General features: G+C 40.0%; 2 protein-coding genes across 5 annotated transcripts in view; one reads left to right on the top strand and one right to left on the bottom strand.

Annotated features, from left to right (window-relative positions):
* The window catches only part of LOC115017528 (alpha-2-macroglobulin), a 37,492-nt gene extending 15,905 nt beyond the window's left edge, over window positions 1-21,587 (top strand). For 2 of the 3 annotated variants that reach the window (XM_029446057.1, XM_029446055.1), the window contains exons 20-36: window positions 2,244-2,370; window positions 3,863-3,984; window positions 4,647-4,698; window positions 5,345-5,428; window positions 5,560-5,736; window positions 6,129-6,210; window positions 8,331-8,487; window positions 12,228-12,302; window positions 14,652-14,817; window positions 16,209-16,408; window positions 16,491-16,706; window positions 17,491-17,609; window positions 18,251-18,341; window positions 18,485-18,553; window positions 18,686-18,791; window positions 19,694-19,735; window positions 21,003-21,587. In XM_029446057.1, the coding sequence (XP_029301917.1) occupies window positions 2,244-2,370; window positions 3,863-3,984; window positions 4,647-4,698; window positions 5,345-5,428; window positions 5,560-5,736; window positions 6,129-6,210; window positions 8,331-8,487; window positions 12,228-12,302; window positions 14,652-14,817; window positions 16,209-16,408; window positions 16,491-16,706; window positions 17,491-17,609; window positions 18,251-18,341; window positions 18,485-18,553; window positions 18,686-18,791; window positions 19,694-19,735; window positions 21,003-21,025 (1,908 nt within the window). In that variant the 3' untranslated portion in view covers window positions 21,026-21,587. The remainder of the gene's footprint in view (window positions 1-2,243; window positions 2,371-3,862; window positions 3,985-4,646; window positions 4,699-5,344; window positions 5,429-5,559; window positions 5,737-6,128; window positions 6,211-8,330; window positions 8,488-12,227; window positions 12,303-14,651; window positions 14,818-16,208; window positions 16,409-16,490; window positions 16,707-17,490; window positions 17,610-18,250; window positions 18,342-18,484; window positions 18,554-18,685; window positions 18,792-19,693; window positions 19,736-21,002) is intronic. The other variant, XM_029446056.1, reaches the window with a different exon arrangement.
* The window catches only part of phldb1b (pleckstrin homology-like domain, family B, member 1b), a 105,411-nt gene continuing 99,927 nt past the window's right edge, over window positions 21,329-26,812 (bottom strand). For both annotated transcript variants that reach the window (XM_029446052.1, XM_029446053.1), the window contains 2 exons: window positions 26,297-26,382; window positions 21,329-23,667 (listed from right to left, as the gene is read on the bottom strand). In XM_029446052.1, coding sequence (XP_029301912.1) covers window positions 23,527-23,667; window positions 26,297-26,382 — 227 coding nt within the window. In that variant the 3' untranslated portion in view covers window positions 21,329-23,526. The remainder of the gene's footprint in view (window positions 23,668-26,296; window positions 26,383-26,812) is intronic.

Raw genomic sequence — 26,812 nt, forward strand, 5'->3', positions numbered from 1 at the left:
TATATGTAAACATGCAACATTATTTATTTATGTTCTCAATCTATTTCAACATTTGAAAGTCACAGTTATCACATCTCTGATATTTTTGTAAATATCTTTATTGACAGTTTTGTATGAATGAGCACATTTGAAGCATTTTGTTCAAAATCACACCAGTTACACACAATTACAGTTGCACAACTGTCACATCTTCAAATCATATCCTGTTTGTACAAACCACTAATTTTAAAACATCAGCGAGAGAGGAGATCACATCGGAACCTTTCTTCTCGTCTTGAACAGTGTTTGAAACAGTGTTTTCAATAACATCATTGCACCTTTCAAGACCTCTCCGTCCGATAAGGCTTTCTTGTTCTTTATTTAAAATGTGCAGCTCTAAATGAAGCTTCCGTTGCTTTGCGTGACTTGTTCCCCGGCCTCGTGAAAAGAGATGCTGCTGTCCAAATCTGCCTTTAACTGTCGGCTTGTTCTGCCCGCAGTGCTGCAGGTGGGGAGTTAGTTAGTTAGTTAGCATGGTAGCTTCTGTGACACGTACCGAAGTGTCTCCACAATGTGCCGCTTTGCCGTCGCCCCGCAAATGAGACATACAGACTTTTCTTTCACTGTTGTAAAAAATACTTTTTCCTCCCAAACATTGTGAAAATAGTTAGTTTTCTTTCGCTTTTCTGCCATGTTTAGCATAAAAACATCAACCCTCCCGTTTTTCCCGGGATTATCCCGTATTTTTACTTCCATCCCGTTTTTCTCCCATTTAAATATTTTCCCGTAATGATCCCGTATTTTTAACCTTTCAAAAAAAATAAAAAATAGGCGTATTAAAAAAAAAAAGTGTAAAGTGGCCTCCGGTAGAGCTGGTAACAGTATTATGTTTAACTTTAGTTGAAAAACGTTATCCGCCAGTAAACACACAGAAGAAGAAAACAGGAACAATAACACAGAAGAAGACAACATGGATGAGAGTCAAAGTGAACGGGAGATAGATGGAGACGCAGTTGTACCTGCTAAAAAAGTTCAAACTTTATGTAAGTACCTGACAAATGGGAGGAGACCTTCCCTTATTTAATAAAAAGCAGAGTCAGGCAAACTCGTGCTTTTTGTAAAGTGTGCCATTCAGATGTTAGCATTGCACATAATAATAAGCGATGTTCGCCAGCATGAAAAATCGTCCAAGCACAAGTACGCCAAGAGGCACAAAACATACACTGTCAATGACTTCATGTGTGACAAGAACTGTTTCAGAGGCAGACCAAGTGACCAAAGCTGAGGGAAAGATGTCGATGCTTTGCGCCAAAAATAATGTAGCCTTCAGCTTCTGCGATGATTTCAGTCGCAGTGTAGCGGACAAATTGATAATAACTAATAAATAAAATAGATACATCTTATAAACTTGTCTGTACAAGTAATACATACTTTAAATAAACATGTATTTCCTGAATGTGTATATACCCGTCCCTTATGTGTTTGTGTTTACATTATATGGGTGGGGGCTGGGGGGCTGAGAGCTGTTAAGATTAAGAAAAAAAAATCCCTTATTTTGAAATTCCAATATTGACAGGTATGCGTAATAAACACACCTAGCGCCCCATCATAGCTGCTCCCGCTAGTTTGTCTCAGCGAAAAGGGAAATGGAGATTTAGCTTGCGCAGGGTCAGAGTTCATATATACATAATATTTTAATTCTATATTCAATATTGTAATTTTATAATTCAAGTGTTACTGATAAAAAAAAAACAGCAAAACAATTAAATACACATTTTAGACGGAGCTTCATGGTGACGAGTGCTATTTTTAGAACATGTTAGACCAGTCGCCCACGGGCACCACGTTGGCTACCCCTGATCTAAAGTGTCACAATGATGGATGAATGTGGCCGTGGTCCTATTTAGCATTATATGCTATTTTATTACATTAGCTGTGGGCTGAATGAGGCTTCCCACAAATTATCCCTATCGACCTGATGGGGACTTTAAAATTAACAGAAAGATGGCGGGACTCTGAGTGTGCCGTTATTGAAACGCTGCATGCATTGTAATGATGAAACGACTGTGTAATTGTTCTCAGTCCCTCTCGAGACAAATTAAATCAGCTGAAGAGACTTTTTCCAGCTTTGTGTAGACAAAAACTCTCTCTGCGACTTCCATTTCGACAATCGACCTGCATCCTCCCGAGAAGCAAACTGAGTTTGAACCTGTTGCAGCTATATCTTTATTTCTAATTATGTTTGTCTTTGTTTGTGTCTGCAGGTGCAGATTACACTGGCTGATTCAGACCAGTACACCTTCAGAAACTGTGATGGCTGCCAGTACAGTGTGTGTTTGTGCGGGGAGCAGAGCAGGACCTTCTCATGGATTGTATCTCCAACTGCCCTAGGTACTGATGACCAGAAATAATGCTGGCTCAATTCCATTCTATTTCAAAACTAATTATTTATTACATTTTATTACAGAACATATAAGCAAGTCAGTGTTATTCACCTTCCCTTTGATTGCATATAATGGTATGTTCTTAAGTGGTCTGCGGAAAGATCTGAAGTTTTTGACTGGACATGAAAACATGAATATGGCCTACATTTAAAGCCCTTGAAATTTGGTTTCAAAGTATTTCTTAGTAATGTTAATAACTCAAAGTTAATGTTTGGGCAATAACTATCCTTATTTATTGTGAATTTTACAAATTTAATTGACTGAATCTCGATTGTGCACAGATATGTGACACCACCTTTGTCCACGTGAGCTCAGCCCACTTCAAACCAAAGAAATGTGAAAAATCTAAAACATTTTGTATTTGGAAAAATAAGTGTGTTCATTTAGGAGCCCATCAGAGAAAATAAGTTTTCATGTTCTTTTTTAAGATTTCTAGATATTTTCAAGAAATGTTCTGTTGAAAAAACAAACGAACATTCATACTGGAGATAATAATTTAACTTTGATAAAAATGTAGAAAGTGTGTACAACATGCATCCACAAATCTAAAACACTGGTGTGCCTTGGAAGGAGAAATGTTAATGACTCTAAAACACTTGTATGGTCCTAATATGTTCGTCCAATGCTCTTTTAGAGGCAACTTGGCACTATGAGGGTGGAATTTAGATTTTAATACCCGTGCATTTAGCTTTAATTAAAAATGGAATGAACAGCATTGCCAACAGTCAGCCAGGCACAGCTCTGCCTCCTCATTACGGCAAAATATTTTTCCAAGTGCCTGTTATTACTGTCGCTAATAATATAATGCAATCTTCATAATTAAATACTGATGTTGTTTGTTTCCGTCCTATGCCAAACTTCCACTTTCGTGACAAAGATGAGACAGAACAAGCCAATTAATCTGCATTAAGTGCACTGACAGCTGTTTGTGTCTGCACTGCTGGAAGCAAAGACGGGAGGTTGTTGTTGTAACGCTGCCTGGCCTGCAAGCAGAGGATTTCTATCAGCCCCCATCACCACTGATGGAGACGTGGCTCTGATGAATGTCAAATTGCGCTCCTCTAACTCCTCCTTAGAGGAATGCTGACAATCACTTGTACTAACAAGTCAGGTAGTATCTCTGACGAAACACTACGAAACCTCTCCCTTGGGGGGTGATCTGTACTTGTCCTCCGTGTGAAGGATTGTGGGCTGTGAAGGGAGGGAGGAAGGGGGTGGGAGATAGAGCGCTATAATAAGGCTGCAAATGGGGATTAATGAGGGTGAATAACATGGGAAACAGGGAGGAAGGAAAACAGACAGGAGGGATGGAGGAACGGGGAGGATAATTACTTGGATTGAATAGCAGACTGGAAGATGTTTTTGCCTCCGCACACAAAAAGTGGCAGTGTGACAGAGAGCGGGAGCGCTAATCAATAAGACTGTACATGTGCACACAGGTCAGGTGAATCTGAAGGTCAGCGCAGAGGCCCTGAAGACTGACATACTGTGTGGCAACGAGGTGGCCACTGTCCCCGACATGGGCGCAATCGACACAGTGGTCCGCACCCTGCTGGTGGAGGTCAGTGACTGTAAAAGAGCACAACAGGGCACAAAAGTGACATGAGCAGAACATCTGAGTTCGAGTACTAATTGGGACATGTTTACTTGTTGGTTTTCTGTGAATATTGGGAAAGTAACCTTAAAGGGATGGTTTGGATGTTTTGAAGTGGGGCTGTGTGAGGAACTTATCCAAATGTGAGAAGAATGAACCATCTGAACTTGCAGACCACGTATTGTAGTTTGGTTCCTTCTGAAGAGCCTACACCTTTTTTGTCGGGCATTAAATTAAAATTGTTAGATTTGTGATTCATATAAAAAAAAATCCTATCACCCTGTTATTATTATTATTTTTTTTATGAATACGGCTGGCACTAAAGAAATAAAATATTATTGTTTAAAAAGACACTTCCTAAAACAGCTGGCCGCTGTCATTTTTACCTTACTCACAGAAAGAAATAGTGCTTTTGTTGGACTATTTTCAGTGGCGGAATGATCCACATTTGGTGCACTAGTAAGTAACTTGTAGCTTTAGTCTAAATGTGCGTGCAATAGAACTCTATGCCACAGAAGAATAACATCTCAGATTTTGGACATACACATACACACAGTACTTGTTAGTTGGAATTGTTACGTTGCTTTTTAAAGAAATCCATCTCATTCTCTTTGTCTCTCTCCACACAGGCTGAAGGAACCCCACAGATGGTCAGTCATAACGCTCTCCTCTGTCCTGCAGGTGAGCGCTCACACACTACATGTGTATCAGTGTCTGTTAACTGAAGCCTACAGGTTCATCTTGATCCTCTCATTCCTTATGTCATTCTGCCACAGAGAGCTGGGTCAGAGGTTGAGTGTGAGGGATGACTGATTGTTCAGAAGCCTTTGTGTTTGTCAGATTGGAGATAAGTATGTAGGAAATGGAACAGTTGGTTAGTCATTTCATGTTTGAACAGCTGTATTTTGTTGCTATATGGAGTCCACTGACTCATTGCAACGCCACTTTGTCAGTTTTCAAATAAAATCACACATCACTGAGTGTAATGAAGCCAGGAGACTGTTAGCTTAGCTTAGCTTAGCATAAAGACTGGAAACAAAGGGAAACAGCTGGCCTGGTCGTATCCTCCCCTCTAAAGCTCAATAATTAACATGTTATATTTTGGTTGTTTAATCCGTACGACAACCAAAGTGAAACGATGCTAAGCTGTTATGAGGGGGTTATACGGTAAGCTAACCAGCTGCTGCTCATATTTACCGTACAGACATTAGAGGGGTATCGATCTTCTCATCTAACTCTCAGCAAGAAATTGATTGTACGTAAAATGGGAAAGTGTTTTCTTTCTTTTTTTACCTCATTTGTCGTCTTCTTGCCTCTCTGTGGCCAGAGGGGCCTGTGGAGAAGAACGTCTCCCTTCTGATGCCCGAGATGTTTGTGGCTGGATCAGCCAGGGCCTCTGTCTCTGTACTGGGTCAGTAACATAGTTTCTTTGGCCATCAAGACTTTTGCATGCGATTGACCAGCTGATACTTTCTACTGTATTTTTCACTTTCCAATCTGCGATGTTGTCAAATTATAATTTTTCTCCTGTTGCTTCTGCAGGTGACCTGATGGGCCGGGCCATGAAAAACCTGGATAAGCTGCTGGCCATGCCGTACGGCTGCGGGGAGCAGAACATGGTGCTGTTTGCGCCCAACATCTTCATCCTCAACTACCTGAAAAGCACGGCTCAGCTGACCAAGGACATTCAGGACAAAGCGACGCGCTTCCTGGAGAGCGGTGAGTCTGAGTCTGTGACGGACAGTGACTATAATGGTGTTCAAGCCGTTGGCCAATCAAACACAAGCAAAGCACATTCCTGGTAGATCACAGGTAACATGAATACCATTTTTCTACTGTTTACCTCACAATCATCTAGATGAAATAACTTTCCAAAGTTTTTAAATCTTGTCTCATAGTATTATAAATAGCTGTGCAGTGTTCTGACATCTGATGAGCCTTCAGTCTCTTGGATCTATTATTTAAAGCAGCCTGCCGGGATTGTATCATCGCCTCACCAGCATGTGTAACAACAGGCCCTCACCAGCGTAGCCCCCCCAGCACTATTTTCTGTCTGTGTGCAAAAGTGTGTTTTATTTGTGAATGTGAGGTTTTGCTCGTGTGTGTTGTAGGATATCAGAGGGAGCTCAACTACAAGCATGATGATGGCTCCTACAGTGCCTTTGGGAAGTCTGATGAGTCTGGAAACACCTGGTCAGTAAACTTTGCCTCATTACATCATAATGCCCAGGGTACAGATGTTGGCGTTGTGTAATAGCGACGCGAAACTGCTCACAAGTTTGATTCAATTAACAAAGTCAGTTGAGTCAGAGTTGCAATCAAAACTAGTGTAATATCTTAGCTAATATAAGAACATCTTCACTGCCATATTGTAATTTTCTAGTAACGATGGAGCACAGCACTCAGTTTTTATATTAAATACTTATGAATGTTATTTTAAAATACCAGTTTTTCTATTATATTTCACATGTAAAATTATTAATAAGGCGAGGCAGCTGTACAAGTTAAAAACAACCCGATACAAAGTTAAAACAATAACATTTAAAATAGCAAAATAAGAGATGAAATACAGAGTAAGATAATAAATAAATAACAAAGATTTCAAATAATAATAATATAAATGATGGTCGTGTGGGGAGAAGTGTCTTGGTTTCTTTGTTACACCACAGCAGAGAGCACATTCTGCTGGAGGGGATGTGAAATGTTGGACACAGTGTGTGTGTTTGGGCAAGCCAATCTCTGGCATAGATTTTGGGAGTGTGCAGTTATAAGGCCTTTTCTGGGCAGTGTTTCACAAAGCACATAAACACAAAAAGCATACTTAACACTTATATCCCTTGTATATATGCTTCACATTTTAATCTCCGCTTGTAAAACAAAAACAATGGCAAGGTGCTGATTACTTCCTGAACCCCCTACAACACAGGAGTGGATAGATATAATAAATGACATTTATGATATGGAAAAGATTACCTTCTCTTCTCGTCTTCAAGTGTGTTCATTAAATTCTGAAATGATAATAAGGCCTTGGGTCTTTTAAAAACATAAAAATACTAAATACAAATGAGATGGAACCAGAAATCCCACCTACTGTCTTACTTACACACCTGTCCCTGATACTTGACTGTGCGTTTTTGAAAAGTACCAAAATAATATGAATAATAGAATATGTTCATGATTATATAACTCGTATTATATTGCAGTTGCATCAGTAGTTATAGAACTTTTTAAAACATTTAACTAGAGCTTTGATGTTAAACTGTGAATATTTTCAGCTCAAATCTCACACACTTCATTTGGCAATGACATGCAGATACAGTGGGAGGCAGAGAGACACACACACACACACACACACACACACGTAGGGAGTCCTTTCTGGCGCTTGGCACCAGCAAGCATGCTAATAATTTACTTTATGGGGAACCTGCCAGAAAATATTAATATTTGCATTTAATGGGCTTAAAGCACGGTGCCTCGGGGGATTTAACAAACCCATTGCTGTTTGGAAGGGTGCTGGGCAGTTTGGCAGTTGCTGAGGTGTGTGGGTGTTTGTTAGCAAAAACTAGGGCTCTCAAGTGTTCAATTACATTATAAATCCAACAGGAAATTGGATGGAATTGTCTAAATAAAATACAAGGACTCACTAAAGTATGTCCCTTACACATGGTATTTCTTTACTCGTAGTGTCGAACCCACAGAAAATGATCACTTGACTTTGCTGTTGCCGCTTTCTTTGGTTCAGTTTCACCGCTTTAATCAACCTCATTTCCAGAAACACAACTCAAGATGATTGCTAATGTTGCTCTTGTCTGCTGGATGTGTAATTGTTTGCTAGCACTTCTAAAAATGTATAATATGTAAATGTTGTGTTTACAGCTTGTTCTGCTGCACCCAAGTGGCCAGAAAATGTATTAATGTATATTTTTGTGCACCTTTTTTTAAATAAATAAATATCAATCAAGAGTTAAGCAGGTTTGACCAATACGGTCTAAACTGATTATAGTGCAATACAATATGCTTAGTGTAATGTAGTATGTCTATAACCGTTTTCCTTCAGAAGCATTATGTCTAAATTATGATCCAAATATCGGCCCCAGCTGTCTTCACTCTGCTGGGCTCGTGTTGGGCTCACAGGAATGAGATTGCTTTGCTGTGGATGCAGCTCAGGCTAAGTGCTCTGTGTCAGAGACACAAGGTTGTCATGTAATTGTCCTGAAGCTGGCTCCATTTTGGGGTTACTAACACAGGCACAAGTGGTTAGAGTTGTTTTCTAAAAAAAACCTTGTGTGTTTTTTCTGTACGTGACCTTCCAGGCTGACCTCTTTTGTGATGAAGTCCTTCGCTGGGGCGCGACCATACATCTTTGTGCATGCCAAGCACATTAAAGATTCCAGGAGGTGGCTGTCCAAACTTCAGCGGCCTGACGGCTGCATCAGATCTGTGGGGAAACTCTTCCACAACGGCATGAAGGTGACAACATTTGTTTGAAACTTGGACATTTTAGATAAGAGTATCAGGTTTCATATCATCAGCTTTGGTTGTTTAGAGAGGTGTGTGTGTGTGTGTGTGTGTGTGTGTGTGTGTGTGTGTGTGTGTGTGTGTGTGTGTGTGTGTGTGTGTGTGTGTGTGTGTGTGTGTGTGTGTGTGTGTGTGTGTGTGTGTGTGTGTGTGTGTGTGTGTGTGTGTGTGTGTGTGTGTGTGTGTGTGTGTGTGTGTGTGTGTGTGTGTGTTCGTTCGTTCTCACATGGGTACTGTTCATGTTTCAGAAAAATCATGACAGACAGACAAAAAAAGAGCGCTTTGACACATACCTTCCAAAAAAATTCAGGAACAAAACAGAGCTACATTTCAAGTCTCCTACAGTACCTGAATGCAGCATTGATGTAAGTGGGCCTAGGCGATTGTTCCGTCTGTGTGACACACACCCCGGCCTGCTGACAAGCAGTGCGCGCACACACAGCAGAGGAAATATCCCAAACAACTTATTGCTGACAGGCCCTATACAACTGCAGCATTTCCTGAAGCCAACTTAAGGCCCTGTCACACACGAAGAACGGGGGTTCGCAGCTGACACACACGTGCGCACACACCTACAGAGCGGAAGAAAGGAGAGGAGAGAACTAAATGGAAACCGTGCCACGCCCCCCGGGCGGCAACACACACCTACAGTCAGAGACGGAGTGGAGGAAAGGAGAGGGGTGAACTAAAAGAAATTTCCGCCACGTGTATCTGTATACGTTCACTTTTCCGATCCGATGAAAAGTTGGACGTATTTGGACTCTGATAAATTTTCATATACGGCAGCATACGTTTCTGCCATACGGATATGTGTGACAGGGCCTTAACACCATAAAGCCGAGACAGATGTGTGTCTAATGCAGATACCCTGTTTTTTTTAAATAGTTGTTATGGATAAAAAGCTTTTTCAATAGAGTGCACTGATCGGTCAGCGTGGTTGTCATATATATCAGATTTTTTCCCATCAATGTGTCACACGAGTCCCATGATGGTTTGACGTCACACACACAGCAACATAGAAGGTATCCAGGAACCTGGAGCACTTTTATTTTGAGAATTGTTTGAATAAGATAAGGTCCTGTAACTTGGAGCAGATAACCTGGGTTATTCAATAGTCATTGTTTTATTTAGAACATACAATTTGAATTCTAATATTTTCCATGAAAAATAAGTTACAAAAATGTTTGTGTATGCTGTAAATTATAGTACATAGAAAGACAAAAAACAAGAAAAAATTGTAATCTGTGCATCTTTTATTTTTAAAGCACAAGCGCTGACCGAGTGCTGTGGATTAATATTTCTAATGGATCTAACACTGTGTGATGAGCAAGAAGCCAAAGACATTCTGAAGCGAAGGCATTGATTTTAAATGTAGTGAAACGATCTCTAGTCTGCTGCCAGTTAAGGTACAGATAAGAGTTTTATCTGCTCAGCTCAGTCCTAGCTTGTGTTTTTTTCAGACAAGGAAAGAGACAAACTGAAGTGTTGTTCAATTAAATTTAATCAAGAGTTTAATGGCCAAGGAGTGTGCATCTGTTATAAAGCAGCAATGCTTCCAATCAGCAGTAACTGAATCAATTGTGTCACCAAGTGAAAAAACATGCACATTAAGTGGTGCAGTGTAAAATCATTAATATCTGCAATTGCTCTGGTTCAAAATGATTCCAAACTTTCTATGGATGTCAGTCTTTCAACCTCCACAAAGTCCAAACTGTGGCTTGCAACACACCAGGTCAGGCTTGTTTTTAGCCTAGCCGATTGCCAGGAAATGCATTTTGCTACTGTTGTTGATCACTTGCTGACCCTACCAGCCTGTTAATAGGAGTGATGGGCAGCTACCAGTTGTAGCCAACAATAATATCAAGTATAAGATATGACTAATAAAAACAACGTCAAGAATATGACTAATAATAGTAGTTACAGTGGGCGTAAAGCAGGACAGACAAAACCATTAAATGTGGCAACCTACACAACAAGAGGGCACAAAACCGCCGGGGATGATGCCCCAGATGCCAAGTTAGTAACATGCATTTATGGGACATGAATGCATACAGATAAAGAGGGAGAGGAGCTTGGTATAAATCTTGCTACAGTCTAAGCCTATAGCAGCATAACTAGGGGCTTAGCTCAAGGCAAGCCTGTGCCAGCCCTAACTATAAGCTTTATCAAAGAGGAAAGTCTTTAGCCTGCCCTTAAATGTGGAGAGGGTGTCTGCCTCCCGAACACAAACTGGGACCTGGTTCCACTGGAGAGGAGCTTGATAGCTGAAGGCTCTGGCTCCCATTGTACTCCTAGAGACTCTAGGAACTACAAGTAACCCTGCATTCTGGGAATGCAGTGTTTTGGTGGGGTAATAGAGTACTATGAGATCTTTAAAAAAGATGGCACCTGACCATGAAGGGCTTTGTAGGTGAAGCCAGTGCAGAGAAAGTCATTTTGGAGTAGTATGATTGTCAGTACAGGGGTTTATGTCCTTTAAGGGCCTACAAAATTATATTTTGTCAGTGTTATTGGGCTTGGTATATGATAGAGGTTGCATATCTATTGTGAAATGTGCCATATATATATTTTTAATATTGATGTATTTGTAATAAATCACGATCATACCAGCATAAAAAGTCTCCAAATCTAGCTTTCTGTGGCCAAAAGATGATAAAATGTCACGTTTATGGACAAGACAAGTGCGTCGATGAAACCGATGATTTGTGGGCAGCACTTTGAGAGATCGTGTTTCGAACAAACTATGCTCGCCAGGGAATTTAGATTCAAAAAGAATTTAAAACTGAACGCAGATGCTGTGCCTACAATACTGCCGAGACCCCAGCCAGCACAAGCCAGCACGCGGTTGCATCTATCTAGTAGCAACAACTTGTTACCCGTTTCACGTGAGTCTCGTAAAGTTACGACATTGTAACTTCCATGAACATCTGGTAAGTGTTCCGGCTACTATAGGCAGCCGTGAGACGGTCAGTATACAGACTATACTTCATAAACCAGCGCTGTCCTCCGGTCTGTTTGTTAGCTAATAGCTAATGCTTTATATACAGCCTCGTAATATATGACGTTCATGATTTATTAAATACTGCGATCATTGTGTCATAAATAACACATCATTTTACAACACAAATAGCATTTACTATCATCAGTAAAAAATTCATGTTTATCATTTCGTAGGCCCTTTAAGGCATGCTTGAGATTTTGCTTACTGATTGGTTTCATCTGGCTTGATGAATAGATATAATTGGGTATCATCTGCATAAAAATGAAAGCTTATGGATTGTTTCCTTTTTATATTGTCTAAAGGAAGCGCTAATAAGGTGAATAGAATAGGTCCAAGTACAGAACCTTGCGGGATCCATCGTTAAGGTCTAACAAGACAAGTACAGTGACAAGTCCGTTGTCTGGTGCAATTAGGTCATTTGTAACTTTCACCAGTGCCGTCTCATTACTATGACTCACTCTAAACTGAGAATCCTCAAATAAACTATTGTTGTGTACAAACATCACACTCCTGTTTTATGCAGCTTTCGCAAGGACTTTTAGAAAATAAATATTATTTACAACTTAAAAGCAATTACAGCTTCTTTGCCACATACAGGTTTTAGTAATATTTTTTTAAATATTTGGTTGCTAGTTTAGAAACACTGACGTGTGTTTTACAATTGTTCTTCCTGTGCTCTTGTTTCTAACAGGGAGGAGTGAGTGACGACGTGTCCCTGACAGCCTACATCACCGCTGCGCTGCTGGAGCTCGACACCAACACCTCGGTGAGTCAGACTGAGCTCACCTCCTTCTCAGACCTCCATTTTCACCTTGGACTCTGATCACCTCTAATTGCTATAGCTGTGGGATGTTCACCTGTTGATGTGCAGCTAGCTGTTAGCATGCTAACTTCAGTTGATATCTCTGCAACACAACACAGAGACATGTTTGACATAACGTCAACACTGTTACTTCTTCACACTCTGTTGATAATGTTAGTTCATTGTTTTAATGTTCAAGTTTCAATTCTGGCAGCTCTTACACACTGAACCTTTTAAGGTGACACACTACACCAGGGGTATTCAACTAAAATTCTAAAAGGTCCAGTTAGAGAACATTTCCGAGAGCGAAGGTCCGGAGCATCATAATGTCTAACTTGCGTTATGAATTAGTGTGATATATATTGAAGTAGCCTAGTAGCTGTATCAACGTCTGCACTTCATCAACAACTGACTGTCAAATCTAATAAAGAAAGTACAATTTAAAAACATTTAGACAATATTTATTGTCCCTTAACATTGAACTATACAGATATATATATATATATAATACTGTAGATATGTATAGTGTTCTTCTCGGGTTGCATTTAAAAATAAAATTTAGAAAATAAATAAAATAGCTTTTGTGCATCTCAAAATAAAGTGCCTAATCTTAGAACAATAAAATAAAGTGTAGCAGCAGCTTGAGTTTCCCTTTTTCTTTAACTGTTTCACATCCTGATTTAAGTCTCAACCAATGTTAGAATAAATCAACACATCTTAACAATTGCACAGTTTAACCCAGACTAGCACATCCTGGGTTAAACTGCTCTCTGTGGCTGATGATGCTGACAGGTGGCCTATTTGCTTTATTTTGTCACAAATCAAAATCATATTGAGCTCTGAGTGCTTATTTTCTGTCCCCTCAGTTCAGACTTGAGTGGGTATGTTTGGTCAATAACGTTGTGCTTTGTCTCATAGTGTTGTTTCACATCACCACTGTTAATGAGCACCACGGTCTCTGAGCATATGAGACGCTGGTGTTGTGCTCCAGTGGAAGGATGAACATGAATGAGTCCATTCTGGGTTGAAAGCTCTGTTGACTTCTCTCTTCTTGGAGAGCGCCATGAGTAGTTATTGTTCTCTCCCTGTCTGCCGCTCACTCGTCTCTTCGTCAGTGTTTCTCTCCCTTTCTCCGTCTTCTCGCCCTGTATCGCTAACTCGTCTTTCCATCTGTCACCTGCCTCTCACCTCTCATCTGTCTGTATTCAGAGTCGCAATGTTTGCCGCCTGGAATGCACAGATTTGATTGGCTGCGTAGCATCACGTGAGATGGCTTAACTCACATGTAATTGGTCTGTGAGTTTCCTGAACCTCTAAACTAGTGCCGTAAAAACGAGAAAGGCTGCGCTGGTTAAAATAGAAACGCCCCGTCAAAATTGAAAATCCCGGATAGGTCAGCGTCTGGGTCCGGACTCGGTCCGCCACTTAGTGACCCCTGCACTACACACTAAAATTTTGTTTTTTTCATGCTATTTGCTTCCATAATAGAAATGGAGGATTTGAAACGAGCCAACTTTTTATCGCCACACAGCACACAGACTGAAATGTCCATCCTAGTAGGAGCGGTGGAGAGTTTCTACACAGTGTGGGGTTCCGGTGCCTTCTCATACCAAGTCTCTACGGACTGAGCTACATGTCTTTCAGACTAGTAGGATCCAAAAAACACATTCAGGTGTTTATTTTACTACAGTCATCTGTGAGAGCTTTTATAATTTAAACTAAATGCACTCTAATCAATATTGAGTTGATGTAATCGCTTGCTATCTTTCACTACTGCCTTTCAGAGACGTCAGCCTTTCTACCTAATTGTCTCTTCAGCTTTAAATATTCTATCTTCAGGCTGCAATTGTCTGTACGAATTGCTAAAAACAAGTTGCCATGCACACAACACTGAAGCCACTGTAATTTTTAGAAGCCTGCAGAGAAATTGGTTAATTAACTGTTTCAGTTGATAGAGTTCTCTCCCTTAAGCTGCCGTCACATGAGAGGAAGTGTTGTCGCCCACGCGAGGTAGGGCTCAGAGCCTTGCGGTGAAGGCAGCTAGTTAATTTTGTTTCTATGGTTACCTCCCCTGCTTGCCTGTGCAGCTGTCATCTCATTGGTTGCACTTTGAAAGGTCAGCGGCTATCGAGTTAAAAGTTAAAATAATTAGAATTCTGAGCGCAACACTTGTTGGCAATTTCGAGTGGTGCGGCACCGCTCCCTCATAGGAAGACAGCCAGCGCAGAGCGGTGTTACTGCTGATCATCAGGCAGCTTTCTGCATATTCTCCTGCTCATTGTCTCATCTGTGTGTTTGCTTGTGGTGTGACAGAACCCCATAGTACAGAACTGCCTGAACTGTCTGAAGGAAGCAGTGGCCGGCCAGCTGGACAACCTGTACACCACCGCCCTGCTGTCCTACACCTTCACTCTGGCTGGAGACCAGGAGATGAGGAGCAAACTCATCACTTACCTGCACCTGAAGTCCAAAACGCAGGGTAAGACGGTGGAACCACCAGCTACATCTGCACGCCTACTATTCAAACTATTTTAATGCTGTCATCAAGCACCATAAACATAAAACTAGAAACGGCTCAATTTTCTGAAGAAAATGTACATGTCTCATTTCTATATTTGTTTAATCTGTAGTTAAACCCTGAAATAGTTGAAATACTGAGAAGTTAAAGTGGCAAGTGGTAGTTTGAGAAGAAAACTGAAAGAAGTTGACACAACAGTTAAAATGGAAGTGCTGAAAGAAGTAGAAGTGTGATCTAAAGTGTAAGTGTTGAACGCAGTTGAAGTGTCATTTAAAGGTGAAGTTAATTAGACAGCAGAATGGCTGCAATGTCATATGTATGTATATGAAGATTTCACCAATGCATTAGTTAATGTTGTAGTCTGTTATTGTTCATATTGCTTTCTTTTTTATTGTAACATCTTGTGTTTTTTATTAATTGTTATCTATACTCTTAAGGGAAAAAGACAATTCTGGTGAGCCGTTTCATATAAATAGTTTTCTCTCCTGTGTTAATGATTTAAGAACAGTTGAAATAAATAATTTCTAAGTTTGTTGTTGCAATTCTGATTTCAGCCACAAGAGGCTGAGGTGCTCCACGACCGCATGTTCTAAATAGGACTAAAAGTATTCATGTTTCACCTAACTGAATATTAGCACAGTTTAAAATACATTTATAGCCAAAAGAAAGAACTGAGTTATGTTGCATATCTTGCTAACGCACAATATACTGTATGTACCTTGTGTTTAAAGTCATGGAGAAATTAAAACTCTCCTGGCAGAAAACCTAAAAGCTACTAGTCCTATTTAGAACATGGTGGTGCACTTCAGCCTCTTGTGGCCAAAATGAGTATTACCACAACAAACCTCTGTTTTGCCAGCTGAATTTATTGTTTTGGGGAAAAACTTAAAAACAACTATTTATGACCGTGGTAAAAGAAGAAAAAACAAAAGAACTAAGAACACATTCCCCGGCAAAATCTTTTTTGACCTGTTCAGTTATAAATACAGAAGAGAACTATTTGATAGAATAGATCACCAGATATTTATTTTCTTCTAACTTGCCTCTTAGAACTTCCGTATGCTTGCTTAGTGTCACAAATATATACATTTTAAATGATAATAGAAAGGTTGTCTTAAAAAGGTTTGTAAACAGCTGTTGCTTGTCTGATGGTGTTAGTTGAAGGTTGAACAAGCAAAGAGGAGATGTTAATATTTCCATGATTAACTTCCTATCTAAAACTGAAACATTAAAACAACCTCTGTATTACACTTTACAATCTGTAGACTTTAGACACACCTACTCATTCACTCGAGTGCACAAAGTTAGTCATTGCTTACCTTTTTAATGGATGACTCCACTGTTCTGACCAGCAGGTGGCACACGTCACTGGGCCAGAGCAGGGGCTTCTGGGAAAGGCCTGGACTCTTTGGAGGTGGAGATGACATCCTATGTGCTGCTGGCTCTGCTCTCCGGTCCGGCCATGCCAGACTTTGATTTGGATTACTCCTCCAGCATCGTCCGCTGGCTCGCCCAGCAGCAGAACCCGTATGGGGGCTTCTCTTCCACACAGGTAAGAGGGATCACACACAGGTTACATGAGTCATTAAAAACTGTTTTAAAGGCTTCCCATAAACCACCTCTCTGCTCCTCAGGACACTGTGGTGGCCCTCCAGGCTCTGGCTAAGTACGGAGCTGCCACTTACAGCGCTGAGGGCAGCACTGCAGTGACAGTGACGTCGTTAGGAGGCCTGAACAAAGAGTTCATGGTGGATCAGAGCAACAGGCTGCTGTACCAAGAGGAGAAGCTGAGCGAGGTCCCTGGAGAGTACACCATCAGAGCCCAGGGACAGAGCTGTGTGCTGGCACAGGTACGATCCAGCACAGGACGAGCCAAAGACGAGCTCGACACCAGAACATGTGACGCAGGAACGTGTGATTGAACTGAAGGAAGGGCGAAAGAGGATAGGAGGAGAAAAATGACTATTGATAATTATGTCCTGTAATTTAGAGCTTAACCGATACATCAACATCAACGCACAGATAACCACAATATTCCACATGTTTTGGTATGTTGTCAAATATGCAATTTAAATCTACTTTTGTTAACAATATATTTATTGAGTTTTTAACATTTTATTAAAAATACTTATAATAATATGAACTCCCATGACATTAATGGTCTAATAATAATAATAATAATAATAATAATAACAAGTTTTAAAAAACAAACAAGAGGGGGTACCTTAAAGCAGGCACATTTACTACACCTAAATATTCAACGCTTCTACAATAATCTCAAACTGTTGCTTAAATGAACAGATGCAATAATTATCAGAGCAGACCGGTTCAACATGTGAGATGAGTCCTCGTCTCTAAGAGGATTTATGAATGGGTCCCAGATATTTTGAAATCGTTCTTCTTTCTTTGAGTGTGTATTTAATTTAATTTAATTTAATTAATTATAATTTAAACCACAGCCCAATATGTGGTGTACTGCTACTTTTCCATGTTAATCTTGTAGATAATAGCTTTTATTCAAAAATAATAAAAATGTTAATAACTCTGTGTATGGTCATATTATATCATATCAAGTGTTACTGATATCTTTGACAAAAGCTTATTGTTCCATCGTAAACTGATGTTTGTCCACAGATCTCCATGCATTACAACATCCCCCCTCCCCCCGACTTCTCTGCCTTCAACATCTCTACTAACACTATGGCCAAATGCAACATCAGCAGGCCTCAGCTCATCCTCTTTGTGCACGTCAGGTAATCGAGACATTGTTGACTTGAAATAATTCAATTGAGAAGTTTTAGTTGACTTCATTGCAGGGATACATACATGGGTCGTATTATCTCGGTGGAGACTTTTACTGGATAAGGAAACTTGTGCATCAGCAAACTGTGACGTAAAGAAGCTGCATTAACAATATCCTAATTAGAGTTTAGTTGTTTAATTTTCAGCAAATAAGAACCGGAAACCTAAATAATGGCGTTGACCTTTTGAGATGAGCGTCACATGGAACAGCCAGACCTTTGTTTGTGTAATGAACAATGATTGGGATAACTTTTTGATTTTCTTTTTTCTTCAACATAAACCAGCATTTATAAAATAAATGCATTTGAATGTTATTTAGCAGGGGTAAAGAACGATACAAAAATAACAACAATATAACAAAACAAAACAAAACGAGGGAGTCACAGAAGAGGAAACAGAAAGGTGAATAAATATGTTTATACATATAGATCAGATGGTACAGAATATACACACTCGGGGCTCTTGTGTCACTTTTTTCTTTTCTAATTTATTAACTAATAATGATTCATTTTAACACTTGGGTTCATTTAAATGTGTTTAGTTTCCAGTTATGTTATGTTAAGTGTGTGTGTGTGTGTGTGTTTGTGTGTAGGTACCAGGGCAGGAGAGAGGAAACAAACATGGTCATCATCAACATCAAGCTGCTGTCTGGATACATTCTGGACAAGAGCTCCCTGAAGCTGGTCAGTTCTACAACATACAGATAAACCAAGAGCAGCCAGCGACGAGTTCACTGGCAAATACCTTTTGTACTTTACACATGTCGTACATTATATTTTTCATGTTCGAGTATACTGATGGCGGTCTGTTCTCTGTGCTTTGGTAGCTGAAGATCGACCGTTCAGTGAAGCGCGTGGATGTGGATGAAGGACACGTCAACATCTACTTAGATGGGGTAGGAAGCACTGACAGCATGACTGTGTCTTAGTGCATTTGATGATGGTGAAATAATGTTACGTATGTTACTACAGCCATTATATACTGTGTGCTGAGTAAATGGTAAACTCCTCATCTTATTTGTTTGCAGCTGAGAAAGGATGAGACTAAGATACACAGTGTGACACTAGAGGAGGATGTGCCTGTCAGAAATCTGAAACCAGCTGTGGTCAAAGTCTATGATTACTACCAGACAAGTAAGAGCGTCCTTGTTCCTTTTTCTTGATGTGTGTGTGTGTGATGCTCCGTTTTCTTTAAGTAAATGCAAATGTACGAAAGCCCTGAGAGGTAACTAAGAATGTAGATGTCGTTATTTTTTTTTATAAGTAGTTTTCTCGCTCGTCTTTATGACTTAATTAAGAACAGGTGAAAAATAATCTTCAAAAATGTTTTCATCTGGCAAAACTATTTTCCCACCCGTTTTGCTAAAGTGTTTGTTTTACTCATTTTGCCCACAAGAGGCTAAAGTGCACCCCTCCCCGATGTTCTAAATACAATGAAAAGCATGTTTTATTCCAGGCAAGTTTAATTCTTTCCATGCACCCTCAACAGGATATATACACCTGGAATAAAACATGAACGATTTTAGTCCTATTTAGAACACGTGGTCGTGCAAAACAACAAACATCCTGACGAAACCGAGAACTCATTTATTTTAGTTCACCCCTCTCCTTTCCGCCACTCTGTCTCTGACTGTTGGTGTGTGTCGCCGCCCTTCGCGAAGTAGGGAATATGAAAAGAAAAAAAAAACTTTAATTTTAATTTTAATTTTTTAATTTACTTTATCTACAAACTATTTCGCGACCCCCCCCCCCCCCCCCCCCCTGCAGTACCTCCACGGACCCCCTGGGGTCGCGGACCCCCTGTTGAAGACTCCTGGTTTAGATTGTATGGACCCAGTTTAGAGGTGAAATACTGCCCCCTATTGACTTAGAGCAGGTGGCTCGGAATTACACATTGAACTTTTTTTTAAGACATAAAAACAGGAGAGAACTATTTGGATTGGTCTTAAAAAATTGATGACGAGGATTAATATTTTCGGTATGTTACTCCCTGTCACACTGCCGTATATCTGATGTGTGTTTGGTGATATCTTCAGGTGATGAGGCGGTCACTGACTACACCTCCCCCTGTGCAGAGAGTAAGTAACATTTTAAACTCTGTGTTGATAGAGTTCATTTTTTCCTTGTGCCATGTTTAATGCAAATAATATGGTCATCACAGGGTTTCATAACGGTACAGTGTCTGAACCAGTAATTATGGCCTAAACAGCAGGAATTAAAATATCAACAAAGCTGATTTAAAAAAAAAAATGTTCTAATGACTTTGGAAAAGTACATTTTATTTACTGAATATCAAACGGAAAAAGAAATGTATTTTTTTTTTTTTTTTTATGCATAATGCATACATTAATTAATTAATACATTAATTAATTAATTAAATTAATTATGTAGTGCTGCTACAGTGTTATTGTTCAAATGAGGAGAAAGGTTTGCACACGAATGTCTCAGAGATTGAGTTGTAAACATAATGTATCGTATAATGTATCTGTCGGAGGAGCAAGTGGTGCAAGAACTGATGTTTCAGGGATTCAGTGTGTTCAGAGCTGTGTTTAATGAAACACTGCTGTAACAACTAATTATAAAATACTGTAAAATATGTTTTTAAGAAATAGGATTAATGCTAAATATGCTTTTTCTTTATTCTGCAGTGTACAAACAGTGTCTGTACAGTTTAAGGGTCCAGATATGTTCACACGGCAGGAGAAAGTTTCCAAAATCTGATAAATTATAAAAAAGATTTACGCATGTGTGACTTATAACAGTGTGAACGGCACAAAGCACATGGAATCTGATCTCTTTCACCTGTTTCCTAAATCAGGTACAGCTCTGATCTATTGCAGTGTGACCTCAGTCTGAACCGAATTCATGCAACTTTTACGTCACTCTTGATCGACATTTGTCACGTTTCTGTGCTGGCGAGGGTCTTGTGGAAGCTGACGGATGTAGTTATAAGTAGCCCCTGAAATCTGTTTCACTGAAGCCATTCACGTCACAATCCCACCACTCCTGGCTCCGACTCCCGCACAGATAATGTGGACAACTAAAGAGAAAAAGAATCAGATGCAACAGATAAATCTAAATTGAGCGCCGCTGATTTAAGTACCAGATAGGAGGCACTACTCAATTACTTGAACTGAATTATAATCCAGTCTTCTCATGAGGACACTTAACATTTTGTCTATGCAGCAAATTAGTTTTCCAAAACTCACTTTGTGGAAATCAGATAAATTGGTGACGTTTTATCGAACTACAAATGAATGTAGCGTATAGAATGAAATGTTTTTCCTAGAACTGAATGTATGTGGGTCGTTAACACGTAAATACCTCGACGTGTTTCCCTTCCAGGTGACGGAGTCAACGAGCTGTAAGAGCTGCCGGGACTTCTGTCAGTTGGAAGAATCCGTTTCAGAGAAAGAAACTTCTAGGTGTTTACGTTTTTTGTTTTTACTCATTTTAAAACTTTTTTTAGCTGCGTTTTATTGTTCGTGAATTCCACTTCAAATGTTCACTTTACTTTTTTTTGTTCTACTTGCTGTCCTATGGTAGGCTCGTCCTTCCAATCATGACTGTTAGTAATGAACCAATAATCCGCTTCATACAGTAGTTACTGCTGTCTCTCAACACTGGAACCTTCACATGTAACCCGAGTCCAAGAAAAGCAGACAAAGATATTCTGTAACAGTTCTGTTTAATAGATTTGACAAAATCCATATTATTCATACGTGAAAGTAACGCATGAGACATACAGGGTACCAATAACACAGTATGGTCCGAGTATTGTGTGTGTGTGTGTGTGTGTGTGTGTGTGTGTGAGAGAAACAGGATCTACTTTCTAGAAAACAATGGTGAGTTATTCTGTGAGATGTGTTCTGCTGTACCAGTGTAAAAAAAAAAAGGTAGATTGATACATCACTACCATACAATTTGAAATGTAACTGACAGACAATAAAATTTCTAAAATCACAAAAATAAGTAAAAATTGTCTTTTCTTACAATACTGTTTCAATAGTAATATTATTTTTTCATTCAGGCATCCTCTTTACAGTAGATTTAGTTTCCTTTCTTGTCAACATAGATTACAACAGTGATGTATATACCAGATACTATTAACAGACATGATTTAACAGCCTTGCCAGTGTTGAATAGTTTGGTTTGCTCATGTTAACTGTGTAGAGTACAGAAGCGCTGAGAAGCAAGTCATCCATTTCCAGTCTGCTCTAAATACTTTTCTCTCCTGTGTTTATGATTTAAGAACCAATGAACAATAGATTATTCTGGCAAAACCTAAGTTTCCATTTTTTTATTGGGGGAAGGAACTTTCACTCTTAAATCCTAAACACAGAAGAGAAAACGGATCACTAGACGTGTTCTCACTTGTATCTCGGGGCTTCCGTAGCAGGGAAAGTAAAGGCAAGGGGGACAGAATATATTAAGGTCTTTTCACTATTCTTCTTTATTTTAGAAGTAAACGTAACTATCTCAGGCACCACAACCATAAATTACCATTACTGTACCAACACATGAAACTAAACAAGAGTTCCACATGCTCTGAAAATCACAGCGTAGTTTGTCCTCTGCTTCTACAAAACGGACAACAGCGTCCGCCATCTGTTAACTACAAACGGTCTACACACTCACAATGTGATGATCAACACTTGACGACAAAGACGGCAGGCGAGCCCGGTCAGTCTGCTAAAGCTGAAGATATGAGACTTCTTTATCCACCTCCAGCACACAGGCCTCTGCTCACAGTGAGGACGCAGCAGGGGATCAACACTTTCACTGATCTAATTCAGTGATGTGGTATTAAAGTTGAGTTTAGTTATAAGGCAAACCACGACAATAAAAAAAAAGGGCAAATTGCACTGGGCTGCAAACTGTTATGCGCTGTAGTATCAGTCGAGCGATATCTTTTGTAAGTCTGACCTTAAGACGCGGTAGTGACGGTTGCAGATGATGCACATTTCATGTTGCTATTGGAAGTTGCAATCAATTCTGCGAATTTCGCCCTCAGAGTGGAAATAATGAGTGTAAACTCGCTGATCCTCACTGTGCTCAGGGCCCTGGCTGTGCCTGTCACGATGCTACAGGCGGACATGTCCACATTCTGCCTTACAGCGCAGAAACCTAAAATGCACACGGACGTAGCCTCCAGCGAGGCTGTGCTGGACTCAGACACGGCACCAACAGCACATAGTCAAGGCACAGTTCAGAATTGCTTTAGTCCGTATTGATCCTGCGAGGTCTCCTGTAGCACTCTGGTGGCGGCGGCTTCAGGCTGGCAGTGATAAGTCAATGTGAAGTAATATGACTGGGATGTAGCTCAGGATACTTTAATGTTCTGCGCTTAGTGTTAGTTTGTGGACGTAGAGATGCAATGTTTCACTGTTACTGTTAGTGTGCTGGACTCAGACTTCTGTTTTTCCTCAGTTCATTCTTACATTTTGAATAAGATTCTTTCAAATATATTTCTAGATTAATTAAAGATTATTTTAAACTTTCTGTCTGAACTGAACATAGTCATGAAACACTCAAACAAAACATTGGTATCATGTCATTTGGCAATTTTCTCTAGAAGTAAAAAAAGAAAAAACAAATAATACAAAACAAACGGTAACTAAAAGATCTCCATTTGGCAATATAGAAAGGCTTTTTAAAAGTCTCTGACAGGTATACATTTTGGTTTATATACAGATATGTGTGTGTCCTCCAAGGGCTCCCTTTTTCAATCCAAACTGAATCACGTAGAAAATGTGGAGGTGAAAACATCTACATAGTAAAATAAAAGTGAGATTAAAAATGAAAAGTTACAAACAAGGCTTTGTGTCGCTGTGGACCAGAAACTGTCAGCTCGTCACCTCTGCGAGTCTCAGTTCATGAACTGTGTGTACCCCTCCGCGCCCGTGACAATCACATCCATCCAGATCCTCATGGCCTCGGCTGCGGGGGCCACCATGTAGTAGAGCCGGTCGTGGGTCTTCACGCAGAAGGTCAGGGAGGGGTTGGGACTCTGGAAGAACAGAAGAACTAGAATCAGACATTCCCAGTGGCAGGCCCACCGTGCAGACTCCCTGCTTTCTCTGTACTCTGAAATCTATCAGCTATACACGTCTATAATATAGATCGATTTCAACGCTTTACAAACTAAAGTACATATTTGTTGTACTACTACACGTACGCTAGTTGTTAATGGGGAGACCTTCAGTTTAACTGAATGACATTTTCACACAGTTCTGCGTTCAAATGGAGGGTTTTAGTGTCCAGTGAACTAAATGTGTTCTGGAAGCTGCTCTGTCCAAGTTTGTGCCTCGAATGTGTTACTATGACGTTCAACTCGAGGCGGAGCTCGAAGAATGTCCACAGAAATAAGATAAATACTTGTCGAAACATGTTAAACGTCTTCGCAACTTTGCTGGTGTGATTCAGCTTCACCATCCAGCAGCTGTTCGCTAACAACTATGAACTATGTCCTTGTTGCGCTGCCCCCAAGTGTCCAACAAGTGTATTCATTAATGCAGCTTTAAAACACCTGAATAAAAGATATTCTGTATAATGTTTAACAACTTGCAACTCTGTTTCACTCAAATGAAAGCTACAGAGGGAACCACAACGTTTTACCATCCATCAAATGCATCTTTGTTTCTAAGGTCAAAAATGCACATCCAGTCTCTACCATCTTTGTCCAGCCCATCCATCCATCGTCTACCGCTTATCCGGGATCGGGTTTGTCTATATTGCTAATTAAAGTCCTTTTCAGATGGTTTTTAAATCATTTAAATGTCCCCAGTAATTTGGGTTAACTGCTTAGCTCTGTGGCTGAAATGTAAAGGTGATGTATGGAAGGCATAAACTAAGATTAGTTCAGCCCTAAGAAATAGAAATACTGTCCATGTGGAGCACTGATCCAAAGGTCCTGGTCCGGTCAGTGAATTGTCAAGAACACAGCAGGATTTCATGAACATAACAAAGTTCACGAAACAATTACGTTTTCCCCATTAAACTGTTGTTGTGTTTTTGGAAGAGCAACATCCAGACACACATGTTCCACTCCTCTGCATCCCTTGTCCTCTTCCAAACTATCTTTCTGTCTGCTCAGCGTGTCAGACTCTAAAGTTTTCCTTCTGTAATGCGACATTGAAAGTGACAAGTAAAATCAAAGTTCCAGAGTTGATCAGAACCACACAGTGAGTCGGAGTGGGGTGCATTGCGACAGGACATCAAACACAACCACGCACACTGAAGATGAGGAGGCAGCTCAGCTTTATGTTGGAGATAAAAAACAAATGACAAGACGTGTGAGGCTCAAGTCAAGCAGCACGCAGCACGGATCCTAAAGAACAGAAATATGGCCAAAAACGACACCTACGGCTCTACGGAACATTACCACTTCCTCAACGGAGAAGTTTCTTTGAAAAGTAAAAGGCAGAGAGTGTTCAAATAGGGTTGCACTTCTGTCAAACCATAAAGTGACTAAACAAGGTAACTCCTCTATACGGATGGTGAGGAAATGATCCATTTTCAAGTCGGATCTGTGTTAATGACTTAAGAACATTTTGCCAGGATAATATTTAGTCCTTTATTTATTCTGGCAATAAAGCCTTTGACTATTTGAATCTTTTTTCTTAAACAGGAAACAGAAAAAATAAGTTAATACAGGTGAAAACATTTAGTCAGGATGAGTGTTTGTTGTTGTAATGCTCATTTCAGCCACAAGAGGCTGAAACGCACCACCACAAGTTCTAAAGAGGACTAGAAGTATTCAGGTTTGTTTTCATTTTTCCATGACTCTAAACACAAGCTACTTATATTGTGTTAGTTGTTATGTAACATTATTGTCGTGCCTTTCTTTTGGATAAAAATATATTTTAATCTGATGCTTTTGGTTTTATTTCCAACCGGGGTTAGTGGTGCACTTCAGCCTCTTGTGTCCCAAATGAGTATTACAACTAACACACAAACATTATGCTGACAAAAACAATATTCACCTGCCAAAACTTAAATGATCCTTTTTCACCAGGTTCCTACCTGTGTGTCAGAACTTTAAAAAATTGAACATGTAAAACATTTTTTACATGTTCTTAAATCATAAACGTAGGAGAGATTAATATTTAGATCAAACTTAGAAAATTAATGACCAGAACTGGTTTTTCTCACTTGCCCTCTAAGGACTTCCGTACGTCTGCTACAAGCAGCTTCTTGTTTTTGAAACCACTTGACTAGTTTACACTGGGAACACTGGGAACACCGGGATGGACAGAGGGATCAAGCAGATTAACAATTCAAATTACAAAGTCACACAAGAATCAGTGTAGTGCACTGTCTGGGATGAAACACAATGTTAACCATGCATCCTCAGACATTAACTCTATCCTCTATCACAACATACGGTCTATGGTTTGGACACACAGGGTTCAGTAGGACGGGAGAGAACAGAGAGCGTGATACATACACTGGTCATATTCAAGTTGAAAAATCCCTTCTGTGACAGCAGCCGGCCAAAGCAAAAGCACAACCGAGGAGAAAAGAAGCAAACCAGAGAATGTGCAGAGACACCTTTTAAATGAAAGAGTGCAGGATGAAAATAAACAAAGTGTGAAAGGAGAGGAAAGGATTGTTGTCAGAGTCCGTTCACAACATACCTTGGTGGCACTGCGGAGGTGATCATAATAGACCTCTTCTATTGCCTGGAAGTAGATCACACCCTTCAGCTTGGTCTCATGTTTGTCTGTGGGAGGGAAGATAACATGGCTTTGGTCCAACACTAAAATATATTGACAAAGACAGACATCACTTCCATGTCGCCCAGAGTAAGGACAGGAGGAGCGCGTGATACGGTCATTAAAAAAACAAAGGGAATCAAACTTTGATCATGACCAATTTATGGTTTGTGATGGATGGAAAAAGACAACCACAGCACTTTTTCTCTGTTTTTAAACCAATGGTGCTCTCATTGTATTTTCAGACTTGACTGCATTCTTACGCTGCTCTGGTACATCATTGCAGTTTGTTTCATCAGCCACTGCAGAACTGCAGTAAGGAACCGGTGGGGAACTCAACAGCCGTCTCTACCTCCAGGCACAAACACTCCACAAGCCAACTTAAAGAGTAGTAGGTAGAAACACAGAGCTTCATTTCCAGGAATAACAATTTCCTTT

This window comes from Cottoperca gobio, chromosome 13 (genome assembly GCF_900634415.1).
Source record: "Cottoperca gobio chromosome 13, fCotGob3.1, whole genome shotgun sequence".
Taxonomy (NCBI): Eukaryota; Metazoa; Chordata; class Actinopteri; order Perciformes; family Bovichtidae; genus Cottoperca; species Cottoperca gobio.